General features: G+C 36.6%; 2 protein-coding genes and 1 pseudogene across 3 annotated transcripts in view; 2 read left to right on the top strand and 1 right to left on the bottom strand.

Annotated features, from left to right (window-relative positions):
- The window catches only part of LOC120781597 (galactosylgalactosylxylosylprotein 3-beta-glucuronosyltransferase S), an 88,336-nt gene that overhangs the window by 22,101 nt on the left and 43,907 nt on the right, over positions 1 to 22,328 (top strand). The gene's annotated exons all lie outside the window — the stretch shown is intronic.
- On the top strand, positions 13,274 to 14,331 carry LOC120781599 (annotated as a pseudogene).
- The window catches only part of LOC120781598 (putative nuclease HARBI1), a 56,613-nt gene continuing 48,788 nt past the window's right edge, over positions 14,504 to 22,328 (bottom strand). The window contains exons 2-4 of the mRNA XM_040113835.1: positions 15,203 to 15,629; positions 14,717 to 15,134; positions 14,504 to 14,595 (exon numbers count right to left, since the gene is read on the bottom strand). Of these exons, the coding sequence (XP_039969769.1) occupies positions 14,590 to 14,595; positions 14,717 to 15,134; positions 15,203 to 15,618 (840 nt within the window). The 5' untranslated portion in view covers positions 15,619 to 15,629 and the 3' untranslated portion in view covers positions 14,504 to 14,589. The remainder of the gene's footprint in view (positions 14,596 to 14,716; positions 15,135 to 15,202; positions 15,630 to 22,328) is intronic.

Below are 22,328 nucleotides of genomic sequence, written 5' to 3'. Positions count from 1 at the left end.
ATGAATTATGCATATATTGTATATTTTTGTTAGATAAATGAATTGCTTCTTTTTTGTTCAAGCTTTTAATAGCGCAATTTTTTTAAGTTATATGAGACTGAAGGGCTTTACATTTTATTTTTTAGTACAAGAATTATGTGTATATTTGTTTGTTGCACGAGTATAAGTGAATTTCTTTTTTATTATATAGTTTAGAATACATAAAAATAAAAAATACATATGTATCCATGTATGGTATTTGATGCTTTTCATTATAATTTCATTTCATGATTTGTATAAGTTTCTCGTTAGTCGATATAAAGAGACTCGTACGTCGCACGTACGTATGTATGTTTTTTGGTTTTCCCTAATGTTTTTTTTTACGATTTATCGACAGCTTATTAGCATAATACATAGGTATATTTACACATGAGTTAATTGGACTGGAAATGAACGCGAATGTAACTAATAAAAATGTGATACTTTGGAACTAAAAGTTGCATGTATTTTGGGATTTAAAAAGAGTTTGTTTTTCAATTGTTCCAAAGGACAGGTTTTAGTTCTAAAATATTTTTATTTTTTATAATATTTTGTTAAATCTATTAATCCCTAAATAAACTTCATGAAAAATTGCAATAAAATAGAGTATATGATAAACATTTTTTTTATCCTCATTCGTATGTAATTGTCTATGCGTATTTACATACTTCTTTCTAGTCGTGCAACTAGAATAACTCGAGTTAACAGTTGTTAATTCACACGAACAGCATTCACTCAGCCAACATGCTTCTTGCACAGAATTAATTCACACCAACACAATGAAATGCTTTGGTAGACCAATTCTACAGAGAGTGGATCGTTACTTGTGAGAGTGCTATGAGTTGAGCGAACTCGTTGTTGTTCTCACTAATGAGAAATAGTAATTTTTTTTGTTTGATCTCAATTTGAGTTGCGCGCCAAAAAACAATGGAGCAACTTTGACCACTAAAAAGCTTACAGATATTCTTATTTTGGTCTATATTATGATATTCTAAAGTTTCGTCAAAATCGGAGAACCACGGGTACAAAACCATGTCGCCAATTGATGGAATGGCCCATATAATATATGTGTGTCCATATATATACATACATATATACTATATACATATACATATGTATATATATAATTTTTTTTTGTTTGCGGACTTATTCGTATGCCCTCGTATGTACTCTCGTAATTACAGGCGTCACTACCCTTTGTATATGTGGCCTGGTCTGTAAGCAATGCGCTATAATATAAATGTGTTCAGAATGTAGACAATAGGAAAAGTTTCCCAATGTAAATTTATATATATAATTTTTTTATTTTTTTTTATTTTGTACCGGACCGTTTATGTATGTTCAATAAATGTTGGATAATTATTGTAAATTTTTAAATTTGATTATTTTATATATAATGTTCCCCTAAGGTATGTACATACATTAGAGTGATTCAAATTTTTTTTTTTTTTTTCGCTTGGTGCTCTGAAAAATAGGTTCCTAGACACCTCTAAGAAATCCTCTGCAAACATGAGTTTTTAATTGTAACGGAAAGGTCCTCCTACATACAGTTTTCTATTTTTTCTTATTATCAGATAGAAAAATGTATATCTCGCTTCCAACTACTTGAAAAAATATCTTGTTCCTTAGATTTTGTAGGAAATTGAATGCTCTACAAAAAAGGTCTATTATTATTTTTTCGTATACCCAAACGTTTAAAAGATATTAACAGTAAAAGTTTGATTATTTTTGGGAAAATTTTTTATTTCTTATGAATTTTATAACTCAATGAAAAAAAATTATTATGAATGATGAAACTTATAGGCTTTCTTAGAGGTGACTAGCAACCTATTTTTCAGAGTACCAAACTAAAAAAAAAAAAAATTAGTAAACAGCTGATTCGAATATTGGTTCTGCGAATGTTCGAAAAGACGAAAATCCAATGAGATTCTGTGACACCATTGAAAATCAGAATTGGTTTGCGATTCTGACAGCTAAGCAATTCTGTCTTGGTTTCCACAACACCCCTGAATATACTTCATCCTATAATTGTATAGATAGTACAGGATCTTCTTAAAATTTTTTTTAATTTTAGTATATAATCAAATTGATTCTTTGAACTTTATAAAATATCTTGTCTTTTTATTTTCTGGTTTCCATATAATTTTTTATATTTTCTTCTTTATTATGAAATGTTTGCCAATAAAATTAATTAAATTAATGGTTTACTATTTACAATACGTTTTCCGTCTATTTTGTTAGCATTGTTGAATTCAGTTGTTGGAGAATTATTTTCATCAATAGTTTTACAGTATGCTTCCTTGTTTTCTATTAATAGTATTGTACATGCAGCATGTTGCTTCAGACTATAATATTTTTGTTTACTGAACGGTTGTTTGTATCACCTAAAAATAAAAAATTTAGATATAGCGTAATACATATGTACATAAACGATCAGAATTACAAGACCAGTTGAAATTTACCGTAATGAAACTTGGTAAACGGGTTCCTTAGAGGGAGGACGATGAGCGTAATCGCACCCCTGCTGCGGCCACAAGTTGTCATTAAACGAAAATCTAGTGGAAGGGGCACCTTTGGACCAAAAATGGGGGTGGTCCCGCCCTCTACGAAGTTCAATGCACATATCTTCTAAACCACTTAAGGAGCAATATCGAAATTCCCTCGGGACAAATTTCTTAAGCATCCTAACCAACAGTGTAAAATGCCCGCTCAATCTTCATATAACTGTTGTGTAAAAAAATACTAAAAGCGCGCGGAGTCCAGAGGCATTAAATTTTACACCAGGTATGATACAAAAGCACTTTATAGGAGTGGGAGTCAAAAATGGACAATGAGCATGACACTTCCCACATTTCGGTGAAAAGCCATATCTCAGGACCTACTCTACTCATATCGACCAAAATTGGTATATGATGTTACAAACGAAATCGGACTACAACCACCTTTACTTCCCATATAACCCAATTTTAGTTTCCATCTAATTCTTCTACTTTCCAAAATACAAATGAATGCTAATAGTGCGCTTGAAGTAGGCCACTTTATTACCAAAAATTGTCGAATTCGGAGCAAAACTTTTCGAGTCCCAAGAATATGTAGATCAAAGTTTCAATTGCGAACTTTTTATCGAAAATATCGGTCAATTCGGAGAGAAACTTGTTCTAATACGCCGGTATGTCAAAATTGGGTTGAATAGGATCAGTAATTTCTTTAGCCCTCATATTTTCTAATATAAAGAAATTCTAGTATAACTACAACTGAGTGAAAAACTTACTTTGATCTGTTTTCTAACAAAGATGCATTTTTATGCCCTAAATGGATAAAATAGAAAGAAAACTTTCCCTAGACCCCACATAACTTTAAAATCACATGTTACAAGAGTATAAAATGTTCGGATGCAGCTGAACTTAGTCTTTCCTTACTTATTTCTTTTTGCGAATATATTTAGTTTATTTTTACGTTTAAAGATAGGTACAAATTCTATGTTACAGTTAGATATCATAGGTTCATATATGTTTCACATTTTTTCTTTATTAGTGGGTATTTGTAAATAACTTTAAATGTGTCCAAATATCTGATCTATCTAATTCAAGTACATGTTGCATCTTTTCTACATTAATTTCAGCGGAGTAAAAATTTGTACCCCTAGAAAAGTTAATAATAGTTGTTAAATCTAACAGCTTTTTATGCACTTCCTGTGTTTATAATTATACTCGTTTAATATTAGGTTGTCAAATATCCGCTTCCGCTTTTTTGCTCTTTATTCAATGCTTTATAAAAAGTTTTAATAAGTGGATTTAATTCAAATATGCACCGTTTCGTTCGATAATCTGTTTCCATCTAGACGGCAACTTTATAATACCCTTCTCGCAGAAGCCTCCCTCCTTAAAACCTTCCGTTCGAGATCCCGTAGCTTTTGACGAGTCATCAACGAAGTGTGTGGTCTGGCGTTGTCCTGGTGGAACACTACACCCTTCCTGTTGGCCAATTCTGAATGCTTCTGTTCGAGCGCCTGCTTCAAGCGGTCCAGTTGTTCGCAGTAGATGGTAGAATTAAACGTCTGGCCATATGGGAGCAGCTCATAATGGATGATTCCCTTCCAATCCCACCAAACGCACAACAAAACCTTCCTGTCACTTCACTGGCCTTCGACCATGACCGTTTTCGTTTAATATTGTCGTTTGCGATCCATTTTTCGTTGCCAGTCACTATCCGCTTCAAAAATGGGTCAAGTTCGTTCCGTTTCTGCAGCATTTCGCAGGCGTTGATTCGGTTCAGAAGGTTTTTTTGCTTCAAATCATGCGGCACCTAAACATCAAGCTTTTTTGTGTATCCAGCCTTCCGCAGATGGTTTAAAATGGTTTGGTGACTAACTCCCATCTTCTGAGCAATGTCACGAGATGACACATGCCGGTCTAACTCGATGTTTTCCTATTTATTGATGAACTGCTTGTTTTTCTCCAAAAAAATCGTTGGAGGTATTTCATTTGCTCGCCTAGTTGACGTTGCTGTGCCTCGATTCACAGCCGGTGAATATTTCTTATATAGCAGTTAGATCACTGTTTTTAGTTTCTGCTAAAACGGCTTATGAGATCGGTTTTAATGCGTCTTACAATTTAATTTTGCCTGTATTTATATTAATAACAGGGCTTACTTTATTTTATTTGCCTGTATTTTTATACTCTCGCAACAAAGTTGCTAAGGAGAGTATTATAGCTTTGTTCACATAACGGTTGTTTGTAAGTCCTAAACCTAAAAGAGTCAGATATAGGGTTATATATACCAAAGTGATCAGGGTGACGAGTAGAGTTGAAATCCGGATGTCTGTCTGTCCGTCCGTCCGTGCAAGCTGTAACTTGAGTAAAAATTGAGATATCATGCACACGTATTTATTGGCTCCATAAGAAGGTTAAGTTCGAAGATGGGCAAAATCGGCCTACTGCCACGCCCACAAAATGGCGAAAACCGAAAACCTATAAAGTGTCATAACTAAGCCATAAATAAAGATATTAAAGTGAAATTTGGCACAAAGGATCGCATTAGAGAGGGGCATATTTGGACGTAATTTTTTTTAAGTTTTTTGTACATATCTCGGAAACTACTATAGCTATGTCAACCAAACGTTTCCTTCAGGCATTTCCATATACAGTTCAAAAATGGAAGAAATCGGATAATAACCACTCCCACCTCCCATACAAAGTTTATGTTGAAAATCACTAAAAGTGCGTTAACCGACTAACAAAAAACGTCAGAAACACTGAATTTTACGGAAGAAATGGCAGAAGGAAGCTGCACTCAGGCTTTTTTTTAAAATTGAAAATGGGCGTGGCGTCGCCCACTTATGGATCAAAAACCATATCTCAGGAACTACTCTACCGATTTCAATGAAATTCGGTATATAATATTTTCTTAACACCCTGATGACGTGTACGAAATATGGGTGAAATCGGTTCACAACCAATATAACGCTATTTTGAATTCCATCTGATGCCTTCTCTGTATAATATATGTATACATTAGGAAATGAAAATATAATGCAATACTCAAAGTACACAAATTGATCTAATCTAATTAATTTTACAGCAAAATAAAAAAATATGTAAATGACGTTTAATGAGTAAAACACAAATTAGCTTTTCTGTGCTTATATAATAGCGGCGGATTTTATTGTTTAAAAAAAAAAAACAAAAATAAAATATTAATTTCAAATATATTGTAAATGAAATTAAATTTAAAAAATAAAAAATATAATTTTTATCATCGCATGTCACTCTCTTACATTTCGAGCTCATTTTGTAAAGCTCACTATCTTTCAATTGATTTATCTATAGCTGAATGGGTTTTGTTTTTAATTTTTAATATTTTTAATTAATAACATATCATTAACTTATTTCTAAAAAAAAATTTCTATTCCGCAAAAAGTACCGCTATGAAATGTTGTCAAATATGTTCAATACTTGAAAATTTTAAGTGGTAAGGTTTGCGTGGCCACGAGCCCGTTACGGTGTGGAAATATTTGTGTGATGACCACATCTAGTATTTCATGGAAACGTCGCTTTGTGTTTAGTTTGCGTTAATAGGAGTATTTTTAGTAGCGATATAGACAGGAGAGATATTTCTTTCTCTGAAGTTTTAAAGCTAATAGTGAATCGTTTGTGCTTAGGAAAAAGTGTGTTAAAGAAATTAAGTGGTAAGTTTACTGTGTTTATGTGGCGTATAGCTGACGATTCTGCTGGGTGTATAGATACATATGTACATCTGATATAGTGCTTATTTGTCTAGGTAAAGCCTCTGCTACTACATTTATTTCATTTTATCAACTTATTCTTCTAAGAATTTTTTTTATTTTTTGGTTCAGGATTCGGGGCTAAAGACTGATGATCAGTGTAAATAGTTAAATCTGTTATTCCATGTAGGTAATTTCTTACTTTTTTTGGGGTGCCCAAATTATTGCATTTCTTTTTGTTTTGTGGACGTAAGTGTTCATGAAATAAATGCAATGGGATTCTTTCCTTGGCTAGATACTGCTCCTATAGCAAAGTTACTTACATCAGTGGTTTAAAATCTGGTTGATAAAGTTCTATTTCCTCTTTTAGTTTATTGTTCATCTAAGTTAATCCGTTTAATTTTCTCCTCTGAGATAATGGTTAATGTGAACAAAGTTTTGACAAATTTCCAATAATCCTAATCCTAAAAACGACGGTAAATCTTTAAGTGGGGTAGCGGTTTTATGTGTATCTGTTTATTACTATATAAATATAATTTTTCTACATATATTGTAATCGTAATCCTGCCATGTTTGTTATATGTCCCAAGAATTATGTTTGAAAATCTATGTTGACTTTATGTAAGGTCTGTACATACTACTTAGGACAACATTTCTTCTTCTTCTTAATTGGCGTAGACACCGCTTACGCGATTATAGCCGAGTTAACAACAGCGCGCCAGTCGTTTCTTCTTTTCGCTGCGTGGCGCCAATTGGATATTCCAAGCGAAGCCAGGTCCTTCTCCACTTGGTCCTTCCAACGGAGTGGAGGTCTTCCTCTTCCTCTGCTTCCCCCGGCGGGTACTGCGTCGAATACTTTCAGAGCTGGAGTGTTTTCATCCATCCGGACAACATGACCTAGCCAGCGTAGCCGCTGCCTTTTAATTCGCTGAACTATGTCAATGTCGTCTATCTCGTACAGCTCATCGTTCCATCGGATGCGATATACGCCGTGGTCAATGCGCAAAGGACCATAAATCTTTCGCAGAATTTTTCTCTCGAAAACACGTAATCGTCCAAGCCTCTGCACCATATAGCAGGACGGGAATTATGAGCGACTTATAGAGTTTGGTTTTTGTTCGTCGAGAGAGGACTTTACTTTTCAATTGCCTACTCAGTCCGAAGTAGCACCTGTTGGCAAGAGCAATCCTGCGTTGGATTTCCAGGCTGACATTATTAGTGGTGTTAATGCTGGTTCCTAAATAGACGAAATTATCTACAACTTCAAAGTTATGACTCGTCAACAGTGACGTGAGAGCCAAGTCGCGAGTGCGACGACTGTTTGTTTGATGACAGGAGATATTTCGTTTTTGCCCTCGTTCACTACCAGACCCATTTTCTGTGCTTCCTTGTCCAGCCTAGAGAAAGCAGAACTAACGGCGCGGGTGTTGAGGCCGATGATATCAATATCGTCGGCATACGCCAGCAGCTGTACACTCTTATATCGGGTGATTTTTTAAGAGCTTGATAACTTTTTTTTAAAAAAAAACGCATAAAATTTGCAAAATCTCATCGGTTCTTTATTTGAAACGTTAGATTGGTTCATGACATTTACTTTTTGAAGATAATTTCATTTAAATGTTGACCGCGGCTGCGTCTTATTTGGTCCATTCGGAAAGTCCAATTTTGGGCAACTTTTTCGAGCATTTCGGCCGGAATAGCCCGAATTTCTTCGGAAATGTTGTCTTCCAAAGCTGGAATAGTTGCTGGCTTATTTCTGTAGACTTTAGACTTGACGTAGCCCCACAAAAAATAGTCTAAAGGCGTTAAATCGCATGATCTTGGTGGCCAACTGCCCATGCATCCCGAAAAATGCACTGTTTGGTGTGGTTTGTACGCTGGTGGAATCATTGGACCGTATTTTTCAAAGATGCTGTTGGACGCAACGTTACGGTGAATGGCGATCGCTATCGTTCGATGCTAACAAACTTTTTGTTGCCAAAATGGAAGAACTGAACTTGGTTGACATGTGGTTTCAACAAGATGGCGCTACATGCCACACAGCTCGCGATTCTATGGCCATTTTGAGGGAAAACTTCGGAGAACAATTCATCTCAAGAAATGGACCCGTAAGTTGGCCACCAAGATCATGCGATTTAACGCCTTTAGACTATTTTTTGTGGGGCTAGCAACTATTCCAGCTTTGGAAGACAACATTTCCGAAGAAATTCGGGCTATTCCGGCCGAAATGCTCGAAAAAGTTGCCCAAAATTGGACTTTCCGAATGGACCACCTAAGACGCAGCCGCGGTCAACATTTAAATGAAATTATCTTCAAAAAGTAAATGTCATGAACCAATCTAACGTTTCAAATAAAGAACCGATGAGATTTTGCAAATTTTATGCGTTTTTTTTTTTTAAAAAGTTATCAAGCTCTTAAAAAATCACCCGATAGAAGATGGTACCTTCTCTGTTTAGTTCTGCAGCTCGAACTATTTTCTCCAGGAGCAGGTTGAAGAAGTCGCACGATAGGGAGTCGCCTTGTCTGAAACCTCGTTTGGTATCGAACGGCTCGGAGAGGTCCTTCCCGATCCTGACGGAGCTTTTCGTGTTGTTCAACGTCAGTTTACACAGCCGTATGAGTTTTGCGAAGATACCAAATTCATACATCGCGGCATAAAGGCAGCTCCTTTTCGTGCTGTCGAAAGCAGCTTTGAAATCGACGAAGAGGTGGTGTGTGTCGATTCTCCTTTCACGGAGATTTGGCGCATGGTGAATATCTGGTCGGTTGTTGATTTTCCAGGTCTGAAGCCACACTGATTAGGTCCAATCAGTTTGTTGACGGTGGGCTTTAATCTTTCACACAATACGCTCGATAGAACTTTATATGCGATGTTGAGGAGGCTAATCCCACGGTAGTTGGCGCAGATTGTGGGGTCTCCTTTTTTATGGATTGGGCATAGTACACTTAAATTCCAATCGTTGGGCATGCTCTCGTCCGACCATATTTTACAAAGAAGCTGATGCATGCTCCCTATTAGTTCTTCGCCGCCGTGTTTGAATAGCTCGGCCGGTAGTCCGTCGGCCCCTGCCGCTTTGTTGTTCTTGAGGCGGGCAATTGCTATTCGAACTTCTTCATGGTCGGGTAGTGGAACGTCTGCTCCATCGTCATCGATTGGGGAATCGGGTTCTCCTTCTCCTGGTGTTGTGCGTTCACTGCCATTCAGCAGGCTGGAGAAGTGTTCCCTCCATAATTTAACTATGCTCTGGGCATCAGTGACTAGATCACCTTTGGGGGTTCTACAAGAGTATGCTCCGGTCTTGAAACCTTCTGTAAGCCGCCGCATTTTTTCGTAGAATTTTCGAGCATTACCCTGTCGGCCAGCTTATCAAGCTCTTCGTACTCACGCATTTCGGCCTCTTTCTTCTTCTGTCTGCAAATGCGTCTCGCTTCCCTCTTCAACTCTCGGTATCTATCCCATCCCGCACGTGTAGTGGTCGATCGTAACGTTGCGAGGTAGGCAGCCTGTTTTCTCTCCGCTGCGACACTTCTTTTGCTCTTTCCTAAAACCAAACGAGTTGTTGACTAGTGCTCTCAGAGAGCAGGAGTGCAAGCCGAGTAGAAAATCGTTCGGCAGTCTGTTGTGATTGCAGCTTTTCGACGTCGAACCTTCCTTGTGTTTGTTGGCGTGCGTTTTTTGCTGCACAGAGGCGAGTGCGAATCTTAGCTGCAACAAGATAGTGGTCCGAGTCGATGTTAGGACCACGGAGCGCACGCACATCTAAAACACTGGAGACGTATCTTCCATCTATCACAACATGATCGATCTGGTTGGTAGTTTTTCGATCCGGAGACAGCCAGGTAGCTTGATGAATCTTTTTATGCTGGAATCTAGTACTACAGATAACCATATTTCGGGCCCCGGCGAAGTCAATCAGCCTCAACCCATTTGGGGATGTTTCGTCGTGGAGGCTGAATTTACCGACCGTAGTGCCAAATATACCTTCTTTGCCCACCCTGGCGTTTAAGTCGCCAAGCACGATTTTGACATCGTGGCGCGGGCAGCTCTCATAAGCGCGCTCCAAGCGCTCATAGAAGGCATCTTTGGTCACATCGTCCTTCTCTTCCGTCGGGGCGTGGGCGTAAATCAGCGATATGTTGAAGAACCTCGCTTTGATGCGGATTGTGGCTAGACGTTCATTCATCGGAGTGAATGATAGTACTCGGCGACGGAGTCTCTCTCCCACCACGAATCCAACACCAAACTTGCGCTCCTTTATATGGCCACTGTAGTAAATGTCACAAGGACCTACTCGTCTCTGTCCTTGTCCCGTCCATCGCATTTGGACGGCGGTGATGTCAGCCTTTATTTTTGCGAGGACATCAACCAGCTGGGCAGCGGCACCTTCCCAATTAAGGGTCCGGACATTCCAGGTGCATGCCCTCAAATCGTAGTCCTTATTCCGTTTGCCATGGTCGTCATCAAAAGGGGGTCTCTCATCCGAGGCTGTTTAAACGTTTTCATTGGTATTGTTTTTTTACGTGGCGGGTCCCAAGCCCAGCGCACAACCCTTGTAGGGAATGTTTCGCCTTCTCACTTTAGCTCGCCTTCGAACGGATTTTCTTAGGCTACCCAGAGGATACTTGGTCAAAGACCGGAAGTAGTGAGCTGCTTGAGCCATGTGTAAAAGAATCGTTTCTGGCCACTCCCAAGTGAATGGCGATCAGAGAACTTTCCTCACTTGCGTGAACTTCTACACATGACTCCATCCTCCAACAACATTTATATATGTATATTAGGGTGTTTTTTTGAACTATTAATTCTTTTCAATCCCGAAATTTCCTTGGAAATACCCCAAAAACATTTCCCTGAAAATTTTAGCCCTTAATATTAACATTAAGAACTGGACCAAGGCATGTAAAAAAAAGAAAATACACTACAATCGTGATTTTTTATCTTTAAATTCCTACAGATCAGAGGTATTTTATGACATCGCTTTGACCTTAGACGCATATTTCTCAGAATTGGTCACTCTACAAAAGTGCCTAGTGCAACAAAGTCGTAACTCACACCGGCGAGGTAGTACGAGGCTCTCTTTTTATATACATATATCTCGTAAATGACAAGAGCTATAGAAAAAATGTATATGAAGTACATTTACGAGGTACATACATACATACGAGGTAATACGAGGCTCTAAACCTGACTTTTCCACGAAATTCGCATTTTTTTGTATATATCTAGTAAATGACAAGAGCTATAGAAAAAATGTACCTATATGAAATCTTGTAGGAATTTTTTTTTTGCTAAAAAAAGGTTCGAGGTCAAAATCGCAATCATTAATACTTCTCGAGATATTCGTATGTATTAAAAAATCTATGAAAATTGCATACAGCCTTCCTTAAAAAGCTGAATATCTCGAGAAGTATTAATGATAGAGATTTTGACCTCTTCATTAATTCCTTAATTTTTTTGTTAAAATTCTTTGTTTCCTACAGTATAGTTTTAGCTTATGGATAATTTTTCCTTGCAAAGCTACTTTAAGTGTCGGTAGACCGTGGTCTCTTATAAAAATGTACTAATTTTTACCTGCTCCACTCCTAATTTCATTAGACATGGACTGTATTTCGTGTTGCTCGTTGTCCATATGGTTCAGTCGTTGACTCTTTCTTTGATGTTGGACTGGTTGTTGCAACGTCATATTACAGTTTTGTCGCGTTGGTGGTGTAAAATGCGTTGAAGAGTCCATATTCATTCGTTTTTGTGCTGTGGCACATAAAATGTTCTTTGCTGAAAGTGTATTTAGTAGAGTATTTGTAGTGCTTTCGGTATGTACTCAAGTTTTTGGTAGTGAGAATCGTGCTATTCCATAAACTTCGACTAGTGTAAGGCTTGTACGAGAGTAGAAAGCGTTTTTTGTTACTATGTTGCATAAACCTGATATGAATATGAGTAATGCTTTAGACAGTACTTCTTTTTTAAGTGCATTGATACCATATTCGTTTTTGTGCATCATTTATATTTTTGAAAATACTACGTTCAGAGTTTGATTTATTTGATCATAATACATATGAATCGGTGTATTGATTTGTCGGGTTCTCATCATCTCTTCCTCTAGTAAGAATTGTTGGCGCTGGTCTACATAGGAGTTATCCAGTATATCTATTATGGCGTAGTAATTATGGATGGTGTTGTTATTGATCAGTATTTGCGTCGTTTTTTGGGTTATTTTTCCATGAATCATTATGCTTGTTCATATATACTCTGATCTTGTAATTATTTAAGGCTATCCATTAACTTAATAAATAATTTTCTCCAATTCTTGTTCTCGAAATAACTATCGGGGAAATTATTTAATGTTTTAAACATGTTCAGATCCACTTCACTTGGATTTGTATAGTTACATAATTGTGCTGGAATCGGAGCTGGTGCACTGGAAATTTCTGCTTCCACTTAGGCTAACTTTAAAACTTAAAACTGTTCGCAGGGCATTATAATCTAATATATTGTAAGTAGTATATTTTTAGCTCTACACCTAAAGTGTGGAGCGTTCTTTATTTATTCGCTTTAATGTTACTCAAGCAAAACACTAAACATAAATACGACCATTCTATGTTATACATTACTATTTATCATATACTTAATTAAAGTACGTAGTTGTTGTTCGATGACTGCTACATATTTGTGGTTATGTGGCAAATTCAAATGCATAGTCTAAGAGCCAGTGAATGGCAGAGTACATGTATTTTACCAAAGATGATATTTTATTCGGTGACACTTCTATACATACCTTACATGAAATGGGGAACAGCCAAGCCCAGCGAAGGTAGCTATGACGTCACCCAGGTGAGACAGGTACGTAAATCAGACCAAGTTCGCAAGTATTTTAACAAAGCTGGCGTTTGGTCACAGCAAATAATATGGTAAATAATGTATAGCCAGAAAAATAAATGGCACACGATTTTTTCGGTTGTAACCTCGTGGCAAACGTTTTTGAAAATTTGAAAAAAAAAATTTTCGAAAGTATTTTAACAAATCTGTAGTGCGTTTCTGTAACTTTCCGGTATGCATAATAACGAACGATATATCGAATTCACTAGTATAACGAAGTGTAATGCTTCTGTAAGTCTGGTGAAAAGCATTTTCGTTATTTCTTTCGTTATGACATTCGTTATCACATCATTAAAAAAATTGCAGTGATATTTTTCGCCAAAATAAAGATGAGCGAGGTAAGCTGGAAAAATGTTGATGTTTTATTTATGTGTATATTGTTTATATTATTTACAGAAAAAAGTAAGAAGTGGAAAAGTTACCAAACAACAAAAACAAAAATTTCTAGATTTATTGAAAAATCATAGAAATGTTGGTACCGGACAATTTGGTGGCCCAAACAGCGGCAAAGCTGCTAATGCTGTATGGGCAACTCTCACAGAGGAATTGAATGCATGCGGAGGAGCATGTAAAACCGTTGAGCAGTGGAAAAAGGTTCGTTCAGTATATTATATATTAACATATGCATGTATGTACAATTGTGCATTCATTGATATTTATTTCAATTCGCAGTGCTGGGCAGACTAGAAGTCAGGCGTAAAGAAGCAGCAGGCCGCAATTATGCGTTTCCAGAACGCTACTGGAAATCGTCCTGCCTCTGAAGGTCCAGCACCGCTAGATGGTATGGACCTGCAAGTGTTAGACTTTTTCCCAACTGCACTTGTTGATGGCGATGGCGTTACTAAGGAGTCGGGGTTTCAAGAGGTAATATCTTCGTATAACAAAAAAAAATATGGAGTTTTAATCACAAAGTTTCATATTTAGATGAATGATAGTGCAGATGAAGAATTGAAGAAATCACTTGATGACGTGTTGGATACACCTCAAAAAACCTCAACTGCTGCACTGCCATCAACCAAACCCAATACAGTGCCATCGCCCACACCAGACAGAATGCGACATACTGCCACTTTCTTCAGTGCATTTGAACAAGTGAAAAACACTCTTGCTGAGCAGGAACGCAAACGACAGGAGGAATTTGACCAGTTGCTGTCCATGGCGAAAGACATTCGTGCCTCCGTGCAATCCATGGTCGCTTCGCTTAAACAATTATGCGAAAAATAATAAACAAAGCTTTTTTTTATATTATATTATATTTTTGTTATTATTATTATTTAAAATGAATTGTTTTTTTGTTGAAATAAAATCCTTTTTTTATGTTAATTTATTTGTGATTTTTTTATAATTAAAATAATTAGTTAGTTAAAATAATTTCGTACTATATTATCCCGACATCTTCTGCCTTGATTTAGCACACTACAATTTTCACGATTCTCTTCCAAATTGTCAACTTCCATACTGAAATTTGACGATACGTTTATGTCTGGAATTGGTAAATTTCTTTTTAATCTGATATTGTGCAAAGTTAAACACGCATTTATTATTGATCCAGCATATGCTGGTTTAAACAATACACCCTGTTCATGTGATAAGCACCCAAATACCTTTTTCAAAACTCCATTAAGCCTTTCAACACAATTCCGAGCCCGAAAGTGGGAATCATTGTAATTATTTTGCCCAATCGTCTGTGGATTTCGAAATGGTGTCATCAACCATGGTTGCTGTGGATAGCCTGAATCACCAATAAGCCAACTTGAATCTACATCACTGGCGTTTTGCCTTTCCAAAAATTGTTTACATTGGCTGTTCTCCCAAATAAAAGCATCATGGGTACTACCACCATAACGCGCGTTCCCAGACACTATGTTTAAATTGTAGTCACAAATAAGTTGCACATTTTTGGAAAAGTAGCCCTTTCTGTTTATGTAGCAGCATTCAACATCAGCGGCCGGCTTTTTAATTTTAACATGGGTGCAATCAATAGCACCAACGCACCCAGGAAAACCCGTAGATGAAAAAAATCTGTAAAAATATAAACACATATGTACATACACAATATTTTTTATGTACCTATATAATGATTTTCTTACGTTTGTTTTATTTTGTTTTGTTGCTCTAAAGATGTTGGAAATTTAATGTATTTACATATTAATTTTCCTTCAATGATGTTTGTGACTTCTTTTACTGCACGACACACAACTGTCTTGCTTAATGAGCACACAAAATCTTGGCCAACGTCTCTGAAATATGATCCTGTCGCATAGTAATGAAGAGCTGCAGTCATTCTTAATGATTTTGGGACAAACGTACGCCTTTCGCCACTTTTCATATGAGAACTTAGCTCTTGTAACAATGCTATTGCGGGATCTTTTTTAAAACGGAATAGCTCTTCAAAGCGAGCTTCCGGTAAATGAAATGGGTCAGTTGTATCCCTCAGATGTCGCCGATGAAGGCGTAACATTTTCCGTTGGTCCTCCAATAAGGCAAATAATGCAGCAGCTATCATAATTTGAGTCACTAAGAAATTATAACATTGATAATAAATTTATACATTCAAAATATATATGTATATAGTATATAAAATATTATTTGTACTTACGAATAAAAAAAATAAGAGTAAACAAAACTTTTTTGCAGTAAACAAAACAAATATATTCGTATATTGACAGATGTTTATGCATTCATTTTAGTTATAGCACATTTTCGATAACATCGGTAACGACTCACCACAACCATAACGAAAGGTGACTTTTCTGAGTTACAGAAACACTTCAAAACAATTGTTCGTTATAAACCTTTCGTTACGCAAAAGTGATATTTCTTTCAATATCATAACGAAAAGTTACAGAAACGCACTACTAATAGTATTATTAGTTTATTTTTCAAACGGCAGAAGTTTTCTCCGGTTATAATTCTCCGGCAGACGGCAATATATATTGACAGTGCGCGACACACTCGAGCCTCGAGCATTAGTTTGTGTATAAAGTATACAATATATGAAGTATATTTCTACTCTCTCTTTATTTCCTATGTAGTACTACTGCTATCGCATTCACTCTCGTGAGTATCTCTGACTAAAACGCAGTATAACCCCAGACAATTAAATAGCACACCCGGCGTAACGGTTATGTTGTCACATGTTTTTGCTTTATTTTGGACCGTTAGTCGAGAATCATCTCATTGAGCGTAATACAACATTTAATATTATAAAGTTTATTTTAATTCTTATGGTTTCAATTATTGTTTTCATGAATCACAAGTATGTCGTCCGAATTGAAGTGTGTTTGTTGTGACATAGAAAAAAATGATAAAGTACATTTGTTTTCTGAGGAAACTATAGGAAAATGTCGATTGATTTTGCGACAACGAAAACTTCATAAACTTAAATATCAAAATACTGTTTTACATAGTGATATTTATGAATCAGGTTATCACAGTGCATGTTATAGTTCATTTACAGCATTGAAGAGAAAATTTCTTGAAACAAGTAAAAATGTCGTTTTGTCAGCAACTAAAACACGTGTTAGTTCAGAATGTTCATCAAACGAGCAACCATCAATATCTGCGAGTAACTCTGAAATTGCAGACACTTTGGTGTAAGATTCGACTGCAGATAACCTATCTACCGTTAGTGACAATGTAGTTGCATCAGTATCTCAATCTAGTATTTCATCAGAGTATTTATTAAATAAGTACCCATCAATATCTACGAGCAACTCGACAATTGCTGACACTTCAATGCAAGATTCGACCGGTAAGAGAAATAGTAGTGTAAGTGAAATTCTAGAAAATCAAAATCTTGGACAAACTGCTGCGTTGGACGAAGAGGTCGATATTCCCCCAGAATCAACAACTGATAGTCCACCTTCCAAAACTTTCAGCTCAATAAATTTGGGTAAGGTATGCTTTTTTTGCAACAAAAGAAATAAAAAATTTCGTTCGAAAATCGAAGCTCTGCACACTTCAAATAAAGAAACATTTCAAACGAGTCTTCTGGAAGATCTCAAGATTGATACAGATTTACATGACGAAACACTAAAAAAGCTGACAAATATTACAACCCAAGAAATTTTTTATCACAATGCACAACAAAAAAACCTCATCAATGAAAAAACCAGCGCATTCATCATGGCATGCTTCCCGAGAAAATCATCAAATTGTTTTTGAAGAAATCTGTTCTCTAATAGAAGGGAACGTAATTAAACGTGGGCGATATTATTTCGTTTCTTATTTGTATAAACAATATAATGACTTATTCAGAGAGGTAAATTATTTAGAAAACAAAATTCGTGATAAATTTAAAGATCGAATTCATATCTTGCAATCAAATAATCGTCCATAGCTGAGGTATGCTCAGTCGCTCCAGGGTCAGCCTTGGGACCCACGAACTCTTAGCAAAAAAATATTTACTTTTTGTAATAGATGTATCCACACCCCTTATGTGGACAGCCAGACAAGCTTATATTTATATGGCAAGTCAGGTGGAATCGATTGGATTTGGTGTGCCAGGCGTTGGTTCTTGTCGAAGTCGGCACGATAATTACGGTAAGGTGGTGGTCCTTCTATATTCTGGTGAGGAGTAGTCACTCCCAGACATGGTGTTGACTGTACGGTACAGTACAGTGTTCTATGGATCCCCTGCGAAGGAGAAATTATAAAAATATTAATATGTCAACCGAACGCGTTGACCTACGGTGAGCACCCCTTCGAGAACTATTTCTTTTCTCTCGTCTGTACTTACATGCGAGTTAATCGCGTTAGTTTGGTAACGGTGCACTATGGTGTGCAAGCAGTGGTACTGACGCCGTTGGAGGCAGCGCAGCTGTGACTGATATATTAACGGTGCACTAGTGTGCAGGCTGCGGTAGTGACGCTGTTCGAGGCAGCGCAGCTGTGACTGATATATTAACGGTGCACTGATGTGCAGGCTGCGGTAGTGACGCTGCTCGAGGCAGCGCACCATCACAGCTGTATCGCTGTATCGCAAACCAACTGAGACTACGGTCTAGCCATTGCGCGCACTCCAACTCGGTGTGATATCGTTTCGACGCAACGCCTGCGAAAACTAACACATCGATTAAGTTATAAGGCAGAGTCATTGCGAGCACTGGTATTACACTGATTTTGTGTAAAACCTTTTCAACACAACGCCTGCAAAAACTAACTACTTCGATTGTTTAACAAGCACTGGTATCACACCGAGATGTAATACCTTTTCAACGCAATGCCTGCGAATCCTAACAAAATACCCAATTCTACTGTATATAAGGCAGAGCCATTGCAACGCAATGCCTGCGAGGCCTAACAAAATACCCAACTCTAATTGCAACGCAATGTCTACAAAAACTAACTACTTCACTTACCACTGCCTATTGCTGCTTGCTGCTGTGTGACCGTCCTGGCTGGCGAGTTGGAAGAAATGATCGCATTTGGTGTAAAGTGCTTGCTTATATAGAAACATAGCGCAGCTTTGGTGAGCTTAGTGAGGTAAATTGTGAGCGTAGCTTTAGTCAATGCAGTGAGGTGAAGTTTAGTAAGTGTAGGATATTTCTAGTATGGTGGAAAGCGCTATGTTGAGGTATGGTAAGGCTAAATGATGTACAGTGTTGGAGTAAATTATTGTAAGGTGGTAAAAGCCATAAAAGTTATAAACTTAAATAAATCTAGATTACCAGATGACATAACTAGTAATCGATTGATACAAGGTGAATGCTCGATACCACTTACTGTTTCTAATTTTGTAGCTTGTTATAGGAGGTTATGCTCGTAAGCGTCGGAGTTGTGACAATTTTAAACGGCACGTCAATTCTATGTGTGAAGATATGGTATATATGGTACATAATGGTAATATCAAAACTTCAAAACATATTTGCTTAGGAATAGCATTGAAAACTTTGACAAGCAGTCGGAAAGTTATAAGCCACTTTTACTTCAACTTCACGAACTGGAGTGTGTCCGGAAGTAATAAAAAAAAACTGAAAATCTGTCAACAGGTATTGCGTATGACAACTACGATCGGTTTGTTGAAACAAAAACTGGTAAAGACACTCTCCATGATACCGTAGGCATAATCTATCAGAATATTAAGCCTAATGACCTGGTGGATGAAGAAGGGCTACCAGAAACATTTACACATAGGCGCCGAAGAAGGTCATTTGAAGCAATCGTCATAGAACTACCTTTTTACGCAAAAAAAAGCTAAGATGACTAGTGGCTTCCAACCCGATATTGGAGATACGACTGAAGCAAATGAAGATAATATGATTGTAAATATGGATCTGTACAAGGGAATTGATACTGTTTGGATGTTAAGTCACGCTCAAGGCTTGCCAAACATCCCTATGTGGGTAGGATTTAATAGCACAAAAATAAAAGACGACAGTCCACAACAACGGATTTCCTATTTGACCCCAATTAACTCATCACCTACCGCGATTCCAGTAGTTTTAGCAACGATGGATCAAAGTATTAAGATTTTGGGAGAGTTAAATCAACCATACATGCAAGTGACGTACGATTAGCAATTGCAAAAATCGCACTACAACTTCAAGCAACTGAAAAACACGAAGGGATATTAAAATATTCTTAATTATTTATACATTTAGGCGCATTTCATATCATGCTATCTTATTTTAAAGCAATAGGAAAAATCATAGATGGTTGTGGACTGTCGACAATAATGGTGGAGAGTGAACTTCTTGCAAGTGGATCGGTACAAAGCTTTTTGGAAGAGAAACATTTTAATCGGTGCAAGAGACTACATCCCATGATGGCTTTACAACGGGAAAATATTGAAATAAATACTAAAATAACTGAAGAACTGGAGAGATTAAGAAGCTGCAAAGTACCATTCTTTTACATTCATAATGAACACCTCAAAGATTTGTACAGTAGGTATGAAAAGTTTGCAGAAAAAACAATAAACGGTGAATTCGGTAAGACGGCTCAGTTTTATATGATTTACGTACAACTTGTACAGTATTATTTAATTCTAAGTCGAAGTATTCGTATTGTGGATTTTGAATTATTCAAGTTCATATTACCGAAAATTAATAACTTGTTCTTCGTTTGTAACCACCAAAATTACGCCAGATGGACAGTCCACTATCATTATAATTTATCAAAAGTCGCACAAACTCATCCAGGATTGGAGGATGATTTTAAAAACGGCTTTTTTGGAGTTAAAAGAACAGAAAAAACGTTTTCAAGGCAGCCCGTAGATTTAACTCTCGAACAAACTATCAACGCCGATGCGGCTGGGAAGCTTACGGGAATCATCCACCTCACGGATTCAATCTCAGCACGTCAACGTTGGGCTAGAAGCCACGATATACGCTCTTCTATCATCTCACTGCAGATTTGAAAGCGCACAATATAAAGAAAAGCTCACAACAACTCTATAAATTTATAAAAGCTTTTGACCAATACATGAATCCCTTTAATCTTGAGTTGTCGACCAATCAATTGTTTAATATTGCATCTGGTAAAGCAGCAACAATTCAAGTCGAAGAGTTTCTCTTGAATGTGGAAAAGATTGGCTGTGACCAACGAGAATTATTTTTGTCGGAGTGTTCCTCGAATGTCAATCGATTCGACGAAACAGTTAAGAAAATACCGCTACCTAATTTTGCTAGCCAAATTGAAAAACGTAAATCTATCAAAGTGGGTGGAAAAACTAAAGAAATAAAAATACAGCGAATTCTATTTGGTCACAGGTTAGGGATATCAATGGATCATAAAATCGATGTAATAAAAATTTCGTCACACCCCATCACACCTGTGCCATTAGCTTTGTGCCATTTAGATGGTACAATCTACAAAACTGACAAGTCAGGACTTGCTAAAGCTTTGGAAGCTAATATTGAGCACAATCCGCCACAGTTTTCTAATGTCTACGTTGTTGATGGTTTTTTCATTTTACATTCCATGAAAGAAGTGCCAAAAACGTTTGGTAATATTTCTAAAAAATTTTTACAAATGATCACAAAATATCCCGGACAAAGAATTGATGTTGTTTTCGACCAATATTGGTCTCCATCTATTAAAGACAATGAAAGATCTTTACGACTTGAGACTGTTCAAATGCAGTATATAATTTCAGGACTTGAACAAGTTAGACCAACTGATTTCTCGAAGGAGTTGAAAAACATCCGATTTAAGGAGGCTTTAATAGATTTTTTCACAGTTCATTGGGCTAGCAGTGAAGTCATTCCGTTCCTTTGGACTAAATTAATACATCTCAACTTTCGCGACTGTTATTCCTACAAAGTGAATCATGAAATTGTTGAATCGAGTTTTGTTGATGATCTCTCCTGTCCTTTACACGAGGAAGCCGATAGTAAAATTATTTATCATGTATGCAGTATTCTAGACGTGTCAAATATCGTCATTAGAGGTTCTGATATAGATATATTAATTATAATGCTTGGCAATATGGTTCACTTAAAAAATCGGTTGTCTCATATTTGGATGCTTACTGGGACTGAAAACCATGAAAGATTTATTGATATTACTAAAATTTATAAAATATTAATTATAAAAATTATACATAATTTTCCAGACGACAACGAAGATGTTGAACAAGATGACAAAGATGATGAGCATTATGACAATAGTAATGCTTCCGACGACGAAATTGACGAATCATAATACGATGGAAAATTATTATAAAAATATATCAATAAAAACTCGAAACATATTTTCATTAATACCAATAAAGTGAATGTTGTTATAATAGTTCTTATTATTGATCTATAAACAACCCATCTTCCCAATTCATTATTATAAAGTAGGAAATATAATTTTGTTTTTATATTTTTTATAATAGTATATATATTTCCATGTAGAAATGATCACACACAGGTACATACTTATAATCACACTGTCAATATATATTGTCGTTTGCCGGAGTATTATAAGCGGAGAAAACGTCTGCCATTTGAAAAATAAACTAATAATACTATTACAAATAACATATGTATATAAAAACCAGATTTGTTAAAGTACTTTCGAAAATTTTTTTTTTAACTTTTCAAAAACGTCTGCCACGAGGTTACAACCGAAAAAATCGTCTGTCATTTATTTTTCTAGCTATATTTACCATATTATTTGCTGTGACCAAATGCCAGCTTTGTTAAAATACTTGCGAACTTGGTCTGATTTACGTACCTGTCTTACCTGGGTGACGTCATAGCTACCTTCGCTGGGCTTAGCTGT

Source organism: Bactrocera tryoni, unplaced genomic scaffold (genome assembly GCF_016617805.1).
Source record: "Bactrocera tryoni isolate S06 unplaced genomic scaffold, CSIRO_BtryS06_freeze2 scaffold_7, whole genome shotgun sequence".
NCBI lineage: Eukaryota > Metazoa > Arthropoda > Insecta > Diptera > Tephritidae > Bactrocera > Bactrocera tryoni.
This window is presented reverse-complemented; position numbering and strand designations above follow the sequence as displayed.